This window comes from Xenopus tropicalis, chromosome 3, assembly GCF_000004195.4.
Source record: "Xenopus tropicalis strain Nigerian chromosome 3, UCB_Xtro_10.0, whole genome shotgun sequence".
In the NCBI taxonomy this organism is placed as follows: Eukaryota; Metazoa; Chordata; class Amphibia; order Anura; family Pipidae; genus Xenopus; species Xenopus tropicalis.
Window position 1 is genome coordinate 137,366,905 of NC_030679.2, and position 18,693 is coordinate 137,385,597.

The following is an 18,693-nucleotide window of genomic DNA, read 5'->3' on the forward strand; positions in this document are numbered from 1 at the left end:
GTCCCCCTCCTGCCCCTCCCCTATGTCCCCCTCCTGCCCCTCCCCTATGTCCCCCTCCTGCCCCTCCCCTATGTCCCCCTCCAGCCCCTCCCCTATGTCCCCCTCCCCTATGTCCCCCTCCCAGCCCGCTAGCTCTCAGGTAGAGGGGGGTTCACTAAAGCTATAGAGGAAACAGACCCGGCAGTCCAGGCCCCCCTGCCCCTTAGGCCCCCTGCTCCCTGTATAGTTACGCCACTGATTAGATAATACACGGCCCTGTGATAAACATAGGATTCAAAAGAAGATCTGTCATTTAACTGAAAATAAAATGACATTTACAAAAACTGGAATACATTTCTGACTGTACCATGAGTGCTATAAGCAGTAGGAATAACACATAAACTCAAGGGGAGCGAGTGTAGCTCTGTGACACACAGAAATGTTTATTTATAAGAATAAAAATACAGAAAGTAACAGCAGACACCCAGCCATATGTACAGGGCACACATACGGATAAATTACTGTACATTACATTATACACTTGTAAAATGATCTATGTGTAACCCTGTGGGATTCCCTGATGGAGCTGCCGTTAATGGGGTGGGTCACCTTTGAATTATTTGCTGCCCCCTGCTGACTATTTCCAGCTTCCAAATGGGGGTCACTGACCCCGGCAGCCAAAAAGCTATTGCTCTGTGAGGTAGATAATCAGATTCCCAGTGCAAAGATGACCCCCCGGCGTAATGGAGCGCTGCTTCTCTGCCAGGAAGGAGAGTTTGAAAAACAAACTTCACAGTTCCTTTAAAATGTATATACATAGACCCTTCAGTGTCCCCTTATCAGACAATTAAGGCTTTTACAACTGCGCTAGTAAATAGATATATTTATATTTTATAGGCAGACTTCATGGTCAACTGTATATTTCCTATTGGCATCAGACAGGGCCTTTTTGACAGCACTTGTTGCCTGTGTGACTCTCACCATTCTTGATATGAGAGTACGTTGAGTATGAAAATAAGGGTTGCTAAGGTGAACCGAACCTAGCAACCACTAGCTGCCACAGCCAGATACAACGAATTGCTGCATTCTACCATTCCTCCCACCAGTCCCAATTTTCGCAGGACAGTCCCAGTTTTAACAGCTCAGCCCACAGTCCCGGATTCTTATTGAAAAGTCCCTCATTTCCCTTTGATCTCCTGCACTGAATGCCAAAAAAGATACAAAGTTTCTCAAACTTAATTAGATGAGTAGCCTTTGGCAGAGCCCAGAATACTCACCCCCTGCACTGAGATACAACTGTAACTAATGAGCTAAACAGGTCTCTTGGGGGAACTGAGACTCACAGCAATTTTAACTTCATTAGCAAAACTGTAATAACACCCCCAGAAAAGTGTTCAAACTTTATTTAACCTGCCAAATTTTGTTAAATGGGAGTGGTATGTAGGGGGTGCGGTCACACAAAATGGGCGTGGTCACATATATTTTTGTCTCTCTTTGCATTTTTCAAATGTTGGGGGGGTATGTTCTACTATAACCCCTCAAGTACATTCCCCAAAGCTGATCCTCTCCTATGGGAACAACAGGGTCACAGTGTGGAATTCCCTTTCCTTAGTACAAAGGTAAATGACTGTGCTTTCTGGCCTTCAGCTGGTTATGGAGTCTGTTCTGCACTGGGGAGTCCTGAGGGCGCGTCTCTGCGTCACGATGTAAGAATCCCTTTTCCTTTTCCTTCTGCACAGATACAGTGCTGCTGTCCCTACTAGTATCATTGCCAATAATCCAGTGAATACGAAGGCCACAATACATAGGAAGGCCCACACATTGTTACCTGCAAAGAAAATACAATCACTATTCTAGACTCACACGGAACATTAAACAGAGTGACAGATAAATAGGTCAGTAGTTGGCAGATGGGGGGGGCAGGACCCCTGAATAGAGTTACCGCAGTGGGACAGTAAGAGAATTATCTATTGGGGAAGACCATGACGTCCCCCCTACACTGTTGCTCTTTCCCTACTGTTCTGATCCTTTCTAACTCCAGCCCCCTTCACACCAGATCAGCCCCCTGTTTGTTAGTAGGACCCTACTTATCAGTTTCTCCTTATCATGGAAGGGGTGGGTGGGATTGGCAAACCCCCTATTGGAGATGGAATATCATGGCTGGAGGTAAAATGGACCACATGAGACCCCCTAGAACATTAGTTTTCAGACTTTTTGTGCTGAGGTCTCCTTTGGGCAAGTGAAATTTTCAACATGCCAATGTTAGAAGTGCATATTGGCTCTGCCTGCTCTGTTACACCCCAATTTTGCCCTGGCCTACCCCATTCATTCTCCCTGCTCCACTGCTGCAAGAGATTTTGTCTGACAAGGCTATGCATTTCAAGGGGGTGACCCCATGATGGAAGGAGACCTCCATCCAAATACACAGAATAAGTTGCATAATAAAATAAACCTTAATTCTAAATTCTAAAAATTATATATATTATTGAAATGATACATTTGTATTGATTTGTCTGACTCTCTTTCTTCACAGGGTCGTTAGGTACGATGTATCCCTTGATCCTGTGGTGGGGGAAACTATTTTTATGCAATAAGTACTTACCAATCACAGGGACAGATTGCTGCGTTACATACGTTATCCCCTGATTCCGTTTATGGAAAGCTTTACAGGTAACATTTGCTACAGGGGATGTTCTCTTAACAGTCACATTACAGTCCCACTTTGGGTCTTCACAGACGTCTTCCCCATTTAAACCAATCACTACACTGTATTGATCTGGATGCTCATTGGTTAGCACGCAGAAGACTCTTATGGTTTCACCCAATAGCACTTCAGTATTAGAGAGAGTGAGGTTGATTTCTGCTGATTCTGGAGAGAAAGGCAAACAAATTAAGCTTGATCAACACCTGGCAGCTTTACTCTTTATACTGTATATACCTGTACATAGGTACTAGTGAGTCCAGCCTCATACGCGTGGGATCTGTGGGTCGGGCAGCTTTGGATCGACCTCTGCACAACATTTTAGGGTCACAGGCGGGATTGGGTCGAGCTTTTCTGCTTGCTCTCCCCACCCACGACCTTCCCGATTCTGACTCTTATTTATAAGCGCTTGCCCGCCCTCGCCCCACCCCTTTTGTGATGCCATCGGTGGGCGGGTCTATTAAAAGAGGGGAATAGCCGGGCCGGGTAGGGTTCAGGCTGGGAGCAATTGAGTCTTCCATAGAGCTGGTCTCTTCTATCCATTCAGATACTGTTGGAGGCTATGTTGATTTCCATTTACGAGGAATAATCGCTCTAGATAACGTATATATATATATATATTTAAGCACAGAAGTCATAATTATTTCCTATATTTCATTGTCATATAGTAATGTAATTGCTGAAGTATGAAGTATAAGTTGTTTTGAGAATTTTTTAGCAATTACAGCTTGTATTTGATTCCAATGTAACTGAAGCTTTCTACATTTATACCGTATATGTTCATATGATGCTCTCTCCTCTTTGTTTTTTAGTTTTTCTGCGGATCTTACAGATAGTTCCCACTATTTTAACATTGGCTCAGTAAATAGGGCTTGTGCTGAACATACTTTTTGCCCATTTTTTAATAAGGAAATCTCTACGGCCTTTTTTATTTCTTGTAATACAAAAAAATGAAACTAAATTCACGTTCTACTTTCTGATTCCAGTGAGCAAAGAGCAAACAAACCAGCACCACTGAGAAGCCTCTGTATAATAAGCTGTTTTTTATCTAAAGAGATATTAGATTGTATCTGGAAATGGGAGGGGGTTTGTTTATACAGAGGGCTTCTCATTGGGCTGTTGGTTTGCAGGGTCAGACTGGGTCAATGGGATGCAGGAAAAAACCTAGTGTGCCCTCCAACCCAGACCCGATAACTGCTGGCACTCCCATACTGATCTTCCTCCCCTGTTCACACTGTAAGTATAATGTATGTGCACTAAGGGGGAAGGGGATTGGGTGTGCGTGGGGGGGCCCTGGGGGTAAGGGCTGCAGTGGGGGGCCTTGGGGGGATTTCCCTTATACTGGCAGAGTTTGCACATCTAAAATGTAGTTACTCACTTATAGATTTGTCTCTGCAACTTAATCTCAAAGGAGGTCGTGTTATTATCACTGTTCCCTCAATGCTCACCCAATGCAAATGCAAGAGATGAATTTGGGATTACTAGGGAATGGTTTTAGCTGGTTCCTTAACTACCTGAAATATAAAATTATGTAAAGAAGGGGGAGTGACACTGCAGCAAGGACCCCCGAGGCAGCACTGCTCTAGAACAGATCTAGAGCATTTTCCATATATTGAGCCAGTTATCCACTGTACCACACGCTCAAACAGTCCTGCTCTAGTCTGGTCAGCCTAAACCATACGGCTGGTATCTTACCATAGATGTGAATATCCACGCTGTCTTCAATAGAAAGACCCAGAAGTTCAGCTTTGCAACGAGCTTGATAAGTGTTAATGGAAAGCAAATACTCGGGAGGAATTGTGGCGCTTCCTTCCACTGTGCCGTCAGCCATCTTGGTTTTATTCACACTGAGACGTGTATTGTTGAAGAGCATTGTCAGGGTCACATTGTCAGGGGGAAAAGCATCTAAGACTGCACAAATGAGCGGATCCTCGGTTCCAATCTTTATCCATTGGTTACTATTAAAGTATGGTGCTTGTGGTAGACCTGAAAAAGAATATAATTTATTAAAAAGTTATGAAGTTTGCTTTGGAAAAACCATGCGCTGTTGTCTATTGCCTAATATACTGTACACAGCTCTGGAATGCATTTAATCATTTGAAGGGGAGTAGGTTGTTTGTAAGGGGGTAAAAAGTTATTCTGGGGTTATTAACATTTTCCACCACTGGGTGGTAGTGTTGAGTTATGTTAAATATATGTTTGTTGTAATTATCAGATTAGAGCAGGGGTGGGCAAACTTTTTGCCTCACGGGCCACATTTACTCACCCCCGGGCCGGACCGGGCCAGGGCGGGCCCCCTTCTCTCTTAAATTCCGGCACGCCAATGACACCAAGTCTCGTGTGATGAGACTTGGCGTCGGCGGCGGGCCGGATTAAAAAGGCAAAGGGGCCTGATGTGGCCCGCGGGCCGTAGTTTGCCCACCCCTGGATTAGAGAGTCCTTACACCACGTGCTGTACATTTCTGGATACAGTATTTGGCCATAGTTGTTTGTAAAGGGGTACAACAAAGAATTAGTTTTATATATGTAACTAGCTAAGGTAATGTGCAGGTTTAGTCAGCAGGGGGTGCCTTACTGAGGCCTGATCTGGTAATATCTGCTGAGAGACAGACACTATTGGGTTAAACATTCCTTGCTAGTAGTGATGAGCGAGTCCCACTTCGCTTCGCCAAAAAATCTGCAAAACTGCTGCAAGATTAACAAAACGGCTAAAAATTTGCAAAATGCGGCTTCCCTGGAACTTTTTTATGCACGCAACTTTTTTCACCCGACGGCACTGCTCCTTTTTGGAGTGCAACTTTTTTCTAACTCCAAATACATTAAAGCCAGTGGGAGTTTTTTCTCAGTGAATATTTTGCTTCAGTTTCATGAAGAAATTTGCCAGTGGTGAAATTCAGAATTTAACAGCAAATCCATGCCTAGCGCAAAAAATTTACTCATCATTACTTGCTAGGCTAGCCAAAGAGGTAGAGGGTGGTAGAAAATTCACTTTAGGAGTGGGAGTTAGACAGGGTAGCTAGTAAGGACAGCTTGAGTCCCCACAAGGAGTTAGTATTTGGGGTAGAGCCCTGGAGGCAAATGTACGCCAGATAGGTATTATAAGTATGTAGGATGATGGTAGTAAAACTGTAGAAAGACAGCTTGGGTGAAGCTTGGACACTGTAAGCAATTTAAATAGAAGGTTTCCTGGTTGGTTTAGTCCAGTCTCCTTTACTGCAATCTGAGAAGCCTGCAATAAAGTCAGTTCAAAGCGCTTCATTATTGTCATGACAACAGCTCTCAGCAAAGGCCTACACTGGTCCCAATAGGGCAGTGATCCCCAACCAGTGGCTCCGGGGCAACATGTTGCTCCCCAACCCCTTGGGTGTTGCTCTCAGTGCCCCCAAACCAGGGAGTTATTTTGAATTCCTGACTTGGGGGCAAGTTTTGGTTGAATAAAAACAAGATTTCCTACCAAATAAAGCCCCTGTAAGCTGATAGGGTGCATAGAGGCCCCTAATAGCCAATCACAGCCCTTATTTGGCTCCTCCATGAACTTTTATGGTGCTTGTGTTGCTCCCCAAGTCTTTTTATATTTGACTGTGGTTTACGAGTAAGAAAGGTTGGGGATCCCTGCAATAGGGGAAGGGTGACAGCCCCGGGTACCAACTTGACATGTTTTGTTGCAGTTTATTATTTATTCTCCTAGGAAAAAGGTTTTTAGCAACCACATGCTCCTTGGAGTGGGGTCACATTATCTTTAGATCAGTGTCAGGCTCCATATAGCTCTTTATAGAAAAGTAAAAGGAAATATGATGTATTTTCATAACCTATTATATCAGTCTGGCAGTGGAACAAGGAATACAAATAAGGGGCGTGGGGTTTCAGCAATGAAAAAATTCATTAACAGGCTGGTCTCATTGGCCTTTTGGAGATAAAATCTGAGTGCCCCCCCAGCAGCCCAGCAGGTAATCAGATTATTATGACGGTACTCACCAAATGTTCTAACCATGACATTAGATGACCGTATTGGATCGTTCCCAATGACTGTGCCCAGTGCAAGGGTGGCCTGGCAGGAGAAGTCCTCCATGTTGTCACTTCTCTCAGCTGTGATTTGATACGTTACTGCTTCTGTAATGTTGCCGACACGAGAGTCATCCTTAAATGTTTTATTGTAAATCAACTCTTTTCCTCTCAACATTGTGACCCTGAGGTTCTGAATAGGTGCCACTCCGTGTACGGTGCAGGTGATAATGTATGATTTCCCTTCTTCCAGCATGTCCTCCATGTCTAACGTCACCAAACGGGGAATCTCTGCAATGATATCAGGAAAAAGTGGAAGAGAGGAATGGGGCTGTTCCCATGTAACTGTCAGCCGAAAGGGCCTCATTCTAAGGTCACAAATCCAGTGGTATACCTATTCTCCTTCAAAGGCTTGTACTAAGCATACTGTCATTTATTTATTTTTTTTAAAAAAAGCTGTTTTTTTTGTTATTTCTTGAACTGATCACTGAATTGAAAGCATTTTTTTTATTTTCCAGCTTCTTTGATTCCAGTTAATAACCTTTTCCTGTTAAGCTTCCTGTAAAAAAATAAAACCCTCTTCCTTATCTGTAATCCTGATAACCTCTGTAGGACCCATAGGGTTAATAGCCCCTATGGCTTTTAATCCTCTACAAGTTCTTTTATTCCATTACTAGGCAGAAACCCTTGTGTCTAACTTATCTCATTTACACATCTTTGTTATTGGTTCTTAGGGATAGTGACCACCTCCTGTCACACATTAATGTGATTGGAATGGAGGTACCACTTCTTCTTAGGCCTTCCATTCTCTCTTCAGGTGAATGTATCTGGGGAGCCTGGTGTCAACAAGGCCTGGTTAGAGTTCTGCCCTGGAGGGGCAATCCTTCTAGTGAAAGTCAGGGAACTGGGACCCCATGACCAAGGTTTGCTCAGATTACAGGACTTGGTTTTGTCATAGTACCTTTTAGTAATGTAAGATTGTCAGGCAAAGCTAGAAAGAGCAGCTATAGTCCCACCTAAGGATTGATAGCAGGAGGTACCTCCCTCTTAGGCTCTGCTAGCCTAAAGTGAAGGGACTGCAGTACTGAAGAGAAATTCAGCTAAGATTATTCTTCCTGATCCAGTTCTGCTATAGGCAATCCAGACCACTTTGCTAGAAACCCTAAAGGTGAATCTTAAAACCTACCAAAACATCTCCACAGGGTGTCACATTGCTGTCGCTATCCAAGATTGTACCTGACTAAATACCTCATTGGTCTGTAGGGGATCAGAGAACTCGGCTTCAGACTGGAGAGCCCAGTGCACTTCTGGGAAAAGAGGAGAACCCAGGGAGTTCCTTGATTTGTAGCCAAAACCGGGGGGCGGCAGCAGAGGTTAGAAAGGAAACCTGCAACCAGCCAGAGTCAGATCAGTGCTGTCAAAATGGTGGCCGCATCTGCATACACTGCCTGCCCTATGCTGCCTGTGGGTGCCATACTCTGCCTGCCCTATGCTGCTTGTGTGTGCCATACTCTGCCTGCCCCATGCTGCCTGTGGGTGCCATACTCTGCCTGCCCTATGCTGCCTGTGGGTGCCATACTCTGCCTGCCCCATGCTGCCTGTGGGTGCCATACTCTGCCTGCCCTATGCTGCCTGTGGGTGCCATACTCTGTCTGCCCCATGCTGCCTGTGGGTGCCATACTCTGCCTGCCCTATGCTGCCTGTGTGTGCCATACTCTGCCTGCCCCATGCTGCCTGTGGGTGCCATACTCTGCCTGCCCTATGCTGCCTGTGGGTGCCATACTCTGCCTGCCCCATGCTGCCTGTGGGTGCCATACTCTGCCTGCCCTATGCTGCCTGTGTGTGCCATACTCTGCCTGCCCCATGCTGCCTGTGGGTGCCATACTCTGCCTGCCCTTTGCTGCCTGTGTGTGCCATACTCTCCCTGCCCTATGCTGCCTGTTTGTGCCATACTCTGCCTGCCCTCTGCTGCCTGTGTGTGCCATAATCTACCTGCCCCCTGCCTACAGTAAGCACCAACTATTTCGGTTTTTGCTGTGCTACCACCATGTGGGCATGGTCTTAAAAGCCCCCGGGCTTCTGATCTCCCACCCACTAAGCGTCCGAAGGTACAGTAACTATATTGTACATGCGCTTGGGGGAGGGGGTTAAGCGGATGGCAGGGGGCCACAGCTAGGGGCCCCTGGAGTGGCAGCCCAGTGGGCCCTGCACCCCCGAGTCCAATGCTGTATCTGATCACATATAATACTATCTCAGTAATCTGTGAGTATTAACCCTGTGGCGCACCTTCAATAAACCCCTTTTGCAAGAAACTCTGGCAGTCTATGTAGCAATAGAGAGGTACAGTGGCACTGACTGGCTGTTATGCATTATTCAGTAACACAACTGTACAACACACAAAACATACCATAAGGGATTACTGTGACGTAGTTATCAACTGCTTCTCCGCCTGATAGAACAGTGCAGCTTATGTCTGATGCTCGCCAGTCATCATCTTTTCCAACTTCAACTTCAACAGAAACCCAGCCAGGTCCCTTAGTTCTGTTCCTCTTTGGTAATCGTGACTCCCAGTCAGCCAGAGTGCAGTTGTGGGTGCAGTTTAACAGAGTCCAGTCTCCAAATGGAGCATATACCTCTCTGTCCCCGACGTTCCCATAGCATGGCTCCTCCGATGCCCCTGAAAACAGAAAAGATAGAATGGTCATGTGACATAAGTTCTAGACACTTTCTTACCCAATAACCCAGGGACAAAGCATGTTTAATTTAGCAAAAAGCCAGACATACTGTGTGTCCTAATGACAGAGCTTTTTGGATAACGGGTTTCTGTATAATAGATCCGATTAATTAAAAGATTGAACTTACTCATCAGGCACAATATAGACAGAGCTAGGGTTGCCACCTGACTGGTTTCGGGGAAGGGCTGTCTGGGTGAAAACTGCTTGTCCAGATTTCCATATTAGAAAATCCATACAGGACTCTGATGTTAATTACACAATGGTCAGCCAATCACTGATCACTGGTCCCTCCTCCTAACGTCATCAACCAGCCATTACATTGATACGCCTAGCATACCTACAGCGCAATTACTCCTCCTGTACTAATGCCTATAATGTTTATTTCATCAAAATAAACCATTTTCATACAAATATACTTTTTTAGTAGTATGCGCCTATCCACAGCCTCTGACTTTATAATCTGTTTGGGGTGCCAGTACCCACAGCCTCTCACTCTATTATCTGTTTGGGGTGCCAGTACCCACAGCCTCTTACTCTATTATCTGTTTGGGGTGCCAGTACCCACACCCTCTCACTCTATAATCTGTTTGGGGTGCCAGTACCCACAGCCTCTTACTCTATTATCTGTTTGGGGTGCCAGTACCCATAGCCTCTTACTCTATAATCTGTTTGGGGTACCAGTACCCACAGCCTCTCACTCTATAATCTGTTTGGGGTACCAGTACCCACAGCCTCTCACTCTATAATCTGTTTGGGGTACCAGTACCCACAGCCTCCCACTCTATAATCTGTTTGGGGTGACAGTACCCACAACCTCTCACTCTATTATCTGTTTGGGGTGCCAGTACCCACAGCCTCCCATTCTGTTATCTGTTTGGGGTGCCAGTACCCACAGCCTCCCTCTTTATAATCTTTTTTGGGGTGCCAGTACCCACAGCCTCTCACTCTATAATCTGTTTGGGGTACCAGTACCCACAGCCTCCCACTCTATAATCTGTTTGGGGTGCCAGTACCCACAACCTCTCACTCTATTATCTGTTTGGGGTGCAAGTACCCACAGCCTCCCATTCTGTTACCTGTTTGGGGTGCCAGTACCCACAGCCTCCCTCTTTATAATCTTTTTTGGGGTGCCAGTACCCACAGCCTCTCACTCTATAATCTGTTTGGGGTACCAGTACCCACAGCCTCCCACTCTATAATCTGTTTGGGGTGCCAGTACCCACAACCTCTCACTCTATTATCTGTTTGGGGTGCAAGTACCCACAGCCTCCCATTCTGTTATCTGTTTGGGGTGCCAGTACCCACAGCCTCCCTCTTTATAATCTTTTTTGGGGTGCCAGTACCCACAGCCTCTCACTCTATAATCTGTTTGGGGTACCAGTACCCACAGCCTCTCACTCTATTATCTGTTTGGGGTGCCAGTACCCACAGCCTCTTACTCTATAATCTGTTTGGGGTGCCAGTAACAACAGCCTCTCACTCTATTATCTGTTTGGGGTGCCAGTACCCACAACTTCTCACTCTATTATCTGTTTGGGGTGCCAGTACCCACAGCCTCCCATTCTGTTATCTGTTTGGGGTGCCAGTACCCACAGCCTCCCTCTTTATAATCTGTTTGGGGTGCCAGTACCCACACCCTCTCACTCTATAATCTGTTTGGGGTGCCAGTACCCACAGCCTCTCACTCTATAATCTGTTTGGGGTGCCAGTACCCACAGCCTCTCACTCTATAATCTGTTTGGGGTGCCAGTACCCACACCCTCTCACTCTATAATCTGTTTGGGGTGCCAGTACCCACAGCCTCTCACTCTATTATCTGTTTGGGGTGTAAGTACCCACAGCCTCTCATTCTGTTATCTTTTTGGGGTGCCAGTACCCACAGCCTCCCTCTTTATAATCTGTTTGGGGTGCCAGTACCCACACCCTCTCACTCTATAATCTGTTTGGGGTGCCAGTACCCACAGCCTCTCACTCTATTATCTGTTTGGGGTGTAAGTACCCACAGCCTCTCATTCTGTTATCTTTTTGGGGTGCCAGTACCCACAGCCTCACACTCTATAATCTGTTTGGGCTGCCAGCACCCACAGCCTCTCACTTTATAATCTGTTTCAGGTGACAGTACCCACAGCCTCTCACTTTTGTGAAAGAAAACAGAAACCATCTTGTTTTCTGTACTCCATCTTGTTCAAATCATTTAATATATAGCAGGGTTTGAAATATGCTTAAATTGTTGTTCTGTTAAAAACTATGAGTCATCGAGCTTGTAACAAGGGGCCCCAAGGGCGTGTTGGCCAACTGGGCAACTTTGCCTGTTCTGCTTTTAGAGATAACAGAGCTAACTATTGATAAGAGTGTTTCAGAATTGTAATATGACATGTCTTGTGAAAATAGAAAGTATCAGCTTAGAAACTGTTAACTACCTTCGTACGAATAAATGTAGCTACAATCAAACTGGCCTATCCAATAGTTTCATCTTTAACACTTTATAATCTGTTTGGGGTGCCAGTATCCACAGCCTCTCACACTGTAATCTGTTTGGGGTGCCAGTACCCACAGGCTCTCACTCTGTAATCTGTTTGGGGTGCCAGTACCCACAGCCTCTCACTCTGTAATCTGTTTGGGGTGCCAGTATCCACAGCCTCTCACACTGTAATCTGTTTGGGGTGCCAGTACCCACAGGCTCTCACTCTGTAATCTGTTTGGGGTGCCAGTACCCACAGCCTCTCACTCTGTAATCTGTTTGGGGTGCCAGTACCCACAGCCTCTCACTCTGTAATCTGTTTGGGGTGCCAGTACCCACAGCCTCTCACACTGTAATCTGTTTGGGGTGCCAGTACCCACAGCCTCTCACACTTTAATCTGTTTGGGGTGCCAGTACCCACAGCCTCTCACTCTGTAATCTGTTTGGGGTGCCAGTACCCACGGCCTCTCACACTGTAATCTGTTTGGGGTGCCAGTACCCACAGCCTCTCACTCTGTAATCTGTTTAGGGTGCTAGTACCCACTGCCTCTCAGTCAATTATCTGTTTGGCGTGCCAGTACCCACAGCTTCTCACTTCATCTTCATTAGCAAAACTGTAATTACACATAAAACAAGACCCCAAAAACCCCAGAAATGTGTTCAAACTTTATATAACCTGCCACATTATAAAGTGATATTTGTAGGTGGTTTAGATGAGCCCTGCCCTCCTTCCCTTCTCCTTCTGTCTCATTGCAGGTTAAATAGAGTAAACCCGGAGAATAAAGTAAATTAAACAACCACTTACCTGCACAGTAGATCCCAAACATGCAGAATGTGACAAGGGAGAGCCGGGGCATCCCCAGGGCCATGCTGAGTTGTCTGGTACTGAATAACCACTGAAGTAAAAGAATGGTGGATCTGGGGTGCTAGTAACACGGGGTGCTTGCTCACTCTGTGTCTATGGGTCTCCTCACTTTCTTTTTTACTTACCACGGTGACCCACCCTTTCCGCTGTGGTCTCATTTTGTGCCTTGTGGTTCCTGATCAACTGTAACTTCCTTTTGTCACAGTCCCTTCATCCTCCTCAGCTTTTTATATGGTCTCCTGTATTGCTGAACTAACAGTCTGTATTGCTGAACTAACAGTCTGTATTGCTGAACTAACGGTCTGTATTGCTGAACTAACAGTCTGTATTGCTGAACTAACGGTCTGTATCGCTGAACTAACAGTCTGTATCGCTGAACTAACAGTCTGTATTGCTGAACTAACAGTCTGTATCGCTGAACTAACAGTCTGTATCGCTGAACTAACAGTCTGTATTGCTGAACTAACTGTCTGTATCGCTGAACTAACTGTCTGTATTGCTGAACTAACTGTCTGTATTGCTGAACTAACTGTCTGTATTGCTGAACTAACAGTCTATATAAAAATCGCCACTCTACTCTGGTTTCACTTCTGCTTTCATGAGTAAATTCAGCTTATTACAATGGATTTCATTTAAACAACTCCTTGGTTGCTAAGGTAATTTGGACACTAGCAACCAGATAGCTGCTAAAAACTTCCCAACTGGAGAGCTGCTGAACAAAGTGATATAATTAAAAAAAAAAAAAACACAAATAAAAAAATTTAAAAAAAAAAAAAACAAGCTGGGCGGTGGCACCTAGAGTTCCCCCCCCCCCCTCTCTCAGGCCCCATAACTGGAAGTCCCATACACTATAGAAGATCTTATTATAGTGTAAGTTAAAAACACTTCCCCATTTGATACAGTGGTTGTGCCAGGCCCCCCCCCACACAAAAAAAATCTTAGGAGGGGCCCAGCACACAATGCAAGCCTTACCCGCCCACCCCTTCCATTTTGCACCCATCACATCCCTCCTCCCCGCCCACCACTCACATCCCTACTCTCCACCCACTCCTCTTATACCAACTCCCCTCACATCCCTCCCTTACATCCCCCTCCCACCCCTCCCCTATGTCCCCCTCCCACCCCTCCCCTATGTCCCCCTCCCACACCCCCCCCTTCCAGCCCGCTAGCTCTCAGGTAGAGGGGGGTTCACTAAAGCTATAGAGGAAGCAGACCCGGCAGTCCAGGCCCCCCTGCCCCTTAGGCCCCCTGCTCCCTGTATAGTTATGCTACTGATTAGATAATACACGGCCCTGTGATAAACATAGGATTTTAAAAGAAAATCTGTCATTTAACTGAAAATAAAATGACATTTACAAAAACTGGAATACATTTCTGACTGTACCATGAGTGCTATAAGCAGTAGGAATAACACATAAACTCAAGGGGAGCGAGTGTAGCTCTGTGACACACAGAAATGTTTAATAAGAATAAAAATACAGAATGTAACAGCAGACACCCAGCCATATGTACAGGGCACACATACAGAAATGAGCCCCCCCCCCCCCAACTTGTTTCCTTGGAATTGCTCTATAAATTACTGTACATTACATTATACACTTGTAAAATGATCTATGTGTAACCCTGTGGGATTCCCTGATGGAGCTGCCGTTAATGGGGTGGGTCACCTTTGAATTATTTGCTGCCCCCTGCTGACTATTTCCAGTATAGGTGGACTGAACCTAGCAACCACTGAGTATAACATTCCCCAAAGTTGATCCTCTCTTCAGAATCAATAGGGTCACAGTGTGGAATTCCCTTTCCTTAGTACAAAGGTAAATACCTGTACATACTTCTAAACTGATACCCTTTCTCGTCTTCAACTGGTTGTTGAGTTTGTTTTTCATTGGGGGGCCCTGATGGTGTGGTTTCCTGGGCCACGTTGTAAGAAGCCCTTTTGCCTTTCCATTTCCACAGAAGTACCGCTATCTCTGCTGCAATCAATACCATGGGTGCTATGGCCACAATATATATGTGGGCAGGTGTTTTTCTATCTGCAAAGGAAATACATTCATTATTTTAGATTCACAAGGAACAAGGGGGACAGATAAGTAGGTCAGTAGAGGAACAGCAGGGTAAGAGAGGAGAATGAGTATAGTGCTCCCTACATTGTCTTCCCCTACTGTACTCATCCCTCCTAACTCCACCCCCTCAAACCAGAACTGCCCTCCTGTTTGTGAGTAGGAACCTACTTGTGATCGGTTTCTCCATGTAGGAGGTATTGGAGAGATTGTGGCACCCCTACTGGATTTACAGTCACATCTGGAGGCGAACAGGACCACATGACACCCCCTAGAAGCAGAGGGTTTCACCCCTTTTTGGTTGAGGCCTTCTTTGTATTCGGTCAAGCCAAATGTTACATATGAGAATGTTAGTGATGCCAACATGGATCTGAATTGGAGCACTTTGACTTGACCTACCCCACTAGCTGCACTATTCTACCCTGGCCCCCCACTCATGCTCCCTTCTCCGCCACTTCAGAGGGGTTTTGGTGCAATTAATTGCATTAATTCCAATTCCATAATTTAACTGGAGTGGCTAAGTTAGGTTTCAAGGTAATAAGCCTGTTACTGCCAGTGTCTGGGTGAGGGAGGTTAGGTCAGGGTGACATGATAGTCTTAACAGTATATGTATCCACCACCAAATTTGGCCTAAATTGGCATCAAGTTCAACCCTCCACCCTTTTACAGCTTCCCCTCTTCTTAACAGGGAGGGCAATGCTACAGACTGGCAGCCAAGCTCTAGAAGAGAGGACCTTATTATTGTAAAACACTTTTGCGATTTTGTAATTTATATTTATTTTTATTTTATATTTTAAACTAATATAATGAATATGAAAAAAAAAAAAAAACAGCACCACCTGCTGGTTATTTCAGGCAACTGGCTACAATCGACTGAAAATCAATTTCCTGGGAAAAGGAAACTCTAGTGATATTGTTCATGTTAGAACTTATCAGAAAAACCTCAGATGACTTTTCTCTGCTCACTAACTTTATTTTCTGAGCAGAAGAGCATCACAAGACTTTCCTTCTCTAAGGAAATGCATTTTTAGCCTACAGTTGGCCGAAATGACCAGCAGGTGGCAATGTTGTTTCATATTCATTCTATTAGAAGTTTTTTTTAGAACAGCTAACATCTTATAAACTAGAACAAAATAATGTTGATTTCGAAGGTACTGAGCAATTTTACATTAATTTAAACTGAGGGCAACAGAACATACAAAGCATTGAGGAAACCGTGGTTTCTTGATGGAAGATGTTGGTAATAAGTACTTACCAATCACAGTGATCAATTGCTGCGATGAATAAATTATCGTCTGATTCAGTTTATGGAAAGCTTTACAGGTAACATTTGCCACAGGGGATGTTTCCTTAACAGTCACATTACAGTCCCACTTTGGGTCTTCACAGACGTCTTCCCCATTTAAACCAATCACTACACTGTATTGATCTGATTGCTCATTGGTTAGCACGCAGGAGACTCTTATGGTTTCACCCAATAGCACTTCAGTATCAGAGAGAGTGAAATTTATTTTTGCAGACTCTGGAGGAAAAAGAAAAGTGAGCTAGTACCAATCTCTTTACTTGCCGAGTCTTAACAGAAAAAGAAAACAGCCTAATAATAACCTTAGTTCTAACCCTCAGTTACCTAACGTAAATATCAAAGGGAAAAGAAGTAACCTCCACTGCATGCTGATGCACAGGGAAATTAGGAGAGCTGGAGTATATTGCAAGTACAGGTAAGGGATCCCTTATCCGGAAACCCAGTATCCAGAAATCTCCTAATTACGGAAAGCCTGTCTCCCATAGACTTCATTTTAATCAAATAATTCAGATTTTTTAACCTGATTTCCTTTTCTCTGTAATAATAAAACAGTACCTGTACTTGATCCCAACTAAGATATAATTACCCCTTATTGGGGGCAGAACAGCCCTATTGGGTTTATTTCATGGTTAAATGATTCCCTTTTCTCTGTAATAATAAAACAGTACCTGTACTTGATCCCAACTAAGATATAATTACCCCTTATTGGGGGCAGAACAGCCCTATTGGGTTTATTTCATGGTTAAATGATTCCCTTTTCTCTGTAATAATAAAACAGTACCTGTACTTGATCCCAACTAAGATATAATTACCCCTTATTGGGGCAGAACAGCCCTATTGGGTTTATTTCATGGTTAAATGATTCCCTTTTCTCTGTAATAATAAAACAGTACCTGTACTTGATCCCAACTAAGATATAATTACCCCTTATTGGGGGCAGAACAGCCCTATTGGGTTTATTTCATGGTTAAATGATTCCCTTTTCTCTGTAATAATAAAACAGTACCTGTACTTGATCCCAACTTAGATATAATTACCCCTTATTGGGGGCAGAACAGCCCTATTGGGTTTATTTAATGGTTAAATGATTCCCTTTTCTCTGTAATAATAAAACAGTACCTGTACTTGATCCCAACTAAGATATAATTACCCCTTATTGGGGCAGAACAGCCCTATTGGGTTTATTTAATGGTTAAATGATTCCCTTTTCTCTGTAATAATAAAACAGTACCTTGTACTTGATCCCAACTAAGATATAATTACCCCTTATTGGGGGCAGAACAGCCCTATTGGGTTTATTTAATGGTTAAATGATTCCCTTTTCTTGTAATAATAAAACAGTACCTGTACTTGATCCCAACTAAGATATAATTACCCCTTATTGGGGGCAGAACAGCCCTATTGGGTTTATTTCATGGTTAAATGATTCCCTTTTCTCTGTAATAATAAAACAGTACCTGTACTTGATCCCTTCAAATAGGAAAGTCTAGTCATGTTGTTGTTTTTAGAACTTATCAGAACCTCTGATGACTTTTCTCTGCTCACTAACTTTATTTTCTGACCAGAACAGCATCACAAGACTTTCCTTTTCTCATGGAATTCATTGACATGACCAGCAGGTGGCAATGTTGTTTCAAATTCATTATATTAGAATTTGTAAAACAGCTAACATCTTGAAAACTAGAAAAAAAAATGATGTTAACTGCAAAAGTACTGAACGATTTTACATTAATCTGAATTAAGGAACACAAAACATGCAAGGCATTGTGGGAAGCAGGGTCCTTGGCTGGAGGAGAGCTGCCTCTGGCTGCTGTGCATTGTTGCAGTTGTTCACTTATCCTGCTTGCACAGTTCAAATTATAGCAACGGCCAGAATGATATCACTTTCAACAGCAATTGCATTTACAAATAAGTCTGAAATCATTGACAATGCGACTTTATATATATATATGAAATTTTTGCATTTGTCTATAGTTCCCCTTTAATAAGTACTTACCAATCACAGGGACAGATTGCTGCGTTACATACGTTATCCTCTGATTCCGTTTATGGAAAGCTTTACAGGTAACATTTGCCACAGGGGATGTTCCCTTAACAGTCACATTACAGTCCCACTTTGGGTCTTCACAGACGTCTTCCCCATTTAAACCAATCACTACACTGTATTGATCTGGATGCTCATTGGTTAGCACGCAGGAGACTCTTATGGTTTCACCCAATAGCACTTCAGTATTAGAGAGAGTGAGGTTGATATTTGCAGGCTCTGGGGGGGAAAGAAAATAACAGGGAGCTTATGATTATATCATTCATTTATCTCCAGTTTGGGCACACACTGCCCTTCTGATTGGATCATGGATATGGCTGTCATTCCATTTTTCTGGCACAAGAATGGGCATTTTACCCTGATGTGTCTGGAATAGATGATATTTTCCTATTCATTTAATGGAGCTGTGAACTTTCTGTATGCTACGAGGGTACAGACTGGGGCACTGGGAGCCCCACTTAGAGTATATCAGTTATATAAACACTTCTACCCAGGATCCCCACACACTTCATCCTCGTGTTCCCCCTACAGGCACCCCCAGTG

General features: G+C 44.2%; 1 protein-coding gene across 2 annotated transcripts in view; it reads right to left on the reverse strand.

Annotated features, from left to right (window-relative positions):
• Nucleotides 1-389: 389 nt before the first annotated feature.
• LOC108646195 overlaps nucleotides 390-18,693 on the reverse strand; it is a 64,040-nt gene continuing 45,736 nt past the window's right edge. The window contains exons 1-6 of one of the 2 annotated variants that reach the window (XM_018092533.2): nucleotides 12,684-13,444; nucleotides 9,090-9,359; nucleotides 6,656-6,973; nucleotides 4,376-4,666; nucleotides 2,582-2,848; nucleotides 390-1,807 (exon numbers count right to left, since the gene is read on the reverse strand). In XM_018092533.2, the coding sequence (XP_017948022.1) occupies nucleotides 1,623-1,807; nucleotides 2,582-2,848; nucleotides 4,376-4,666; nucleotides 6,656-6,973; nucleotides 9,090-9,359; nucleotides 12,684-12,747 (1,395 nt within the window). In that variant the 5' untranslated portion in view covers nucleotides 12,748-13,444 and the 3' untranslated portion in view covers nucleotides 390-1,622. Of the gene's footprint in view, nucleotides 1,808-2,581; nucleotides 2,849-4,375; nucleotides 4,667-6,655; nucleotides 6,974-9,089; nucleotides 9,360-12,683; nucleotides 13,445-18,102; nucleotides 18,370-18,693 lie in introns of those variants that run through there. The other variant, XM_031899381.1, reaches the window with a different exon arrangement.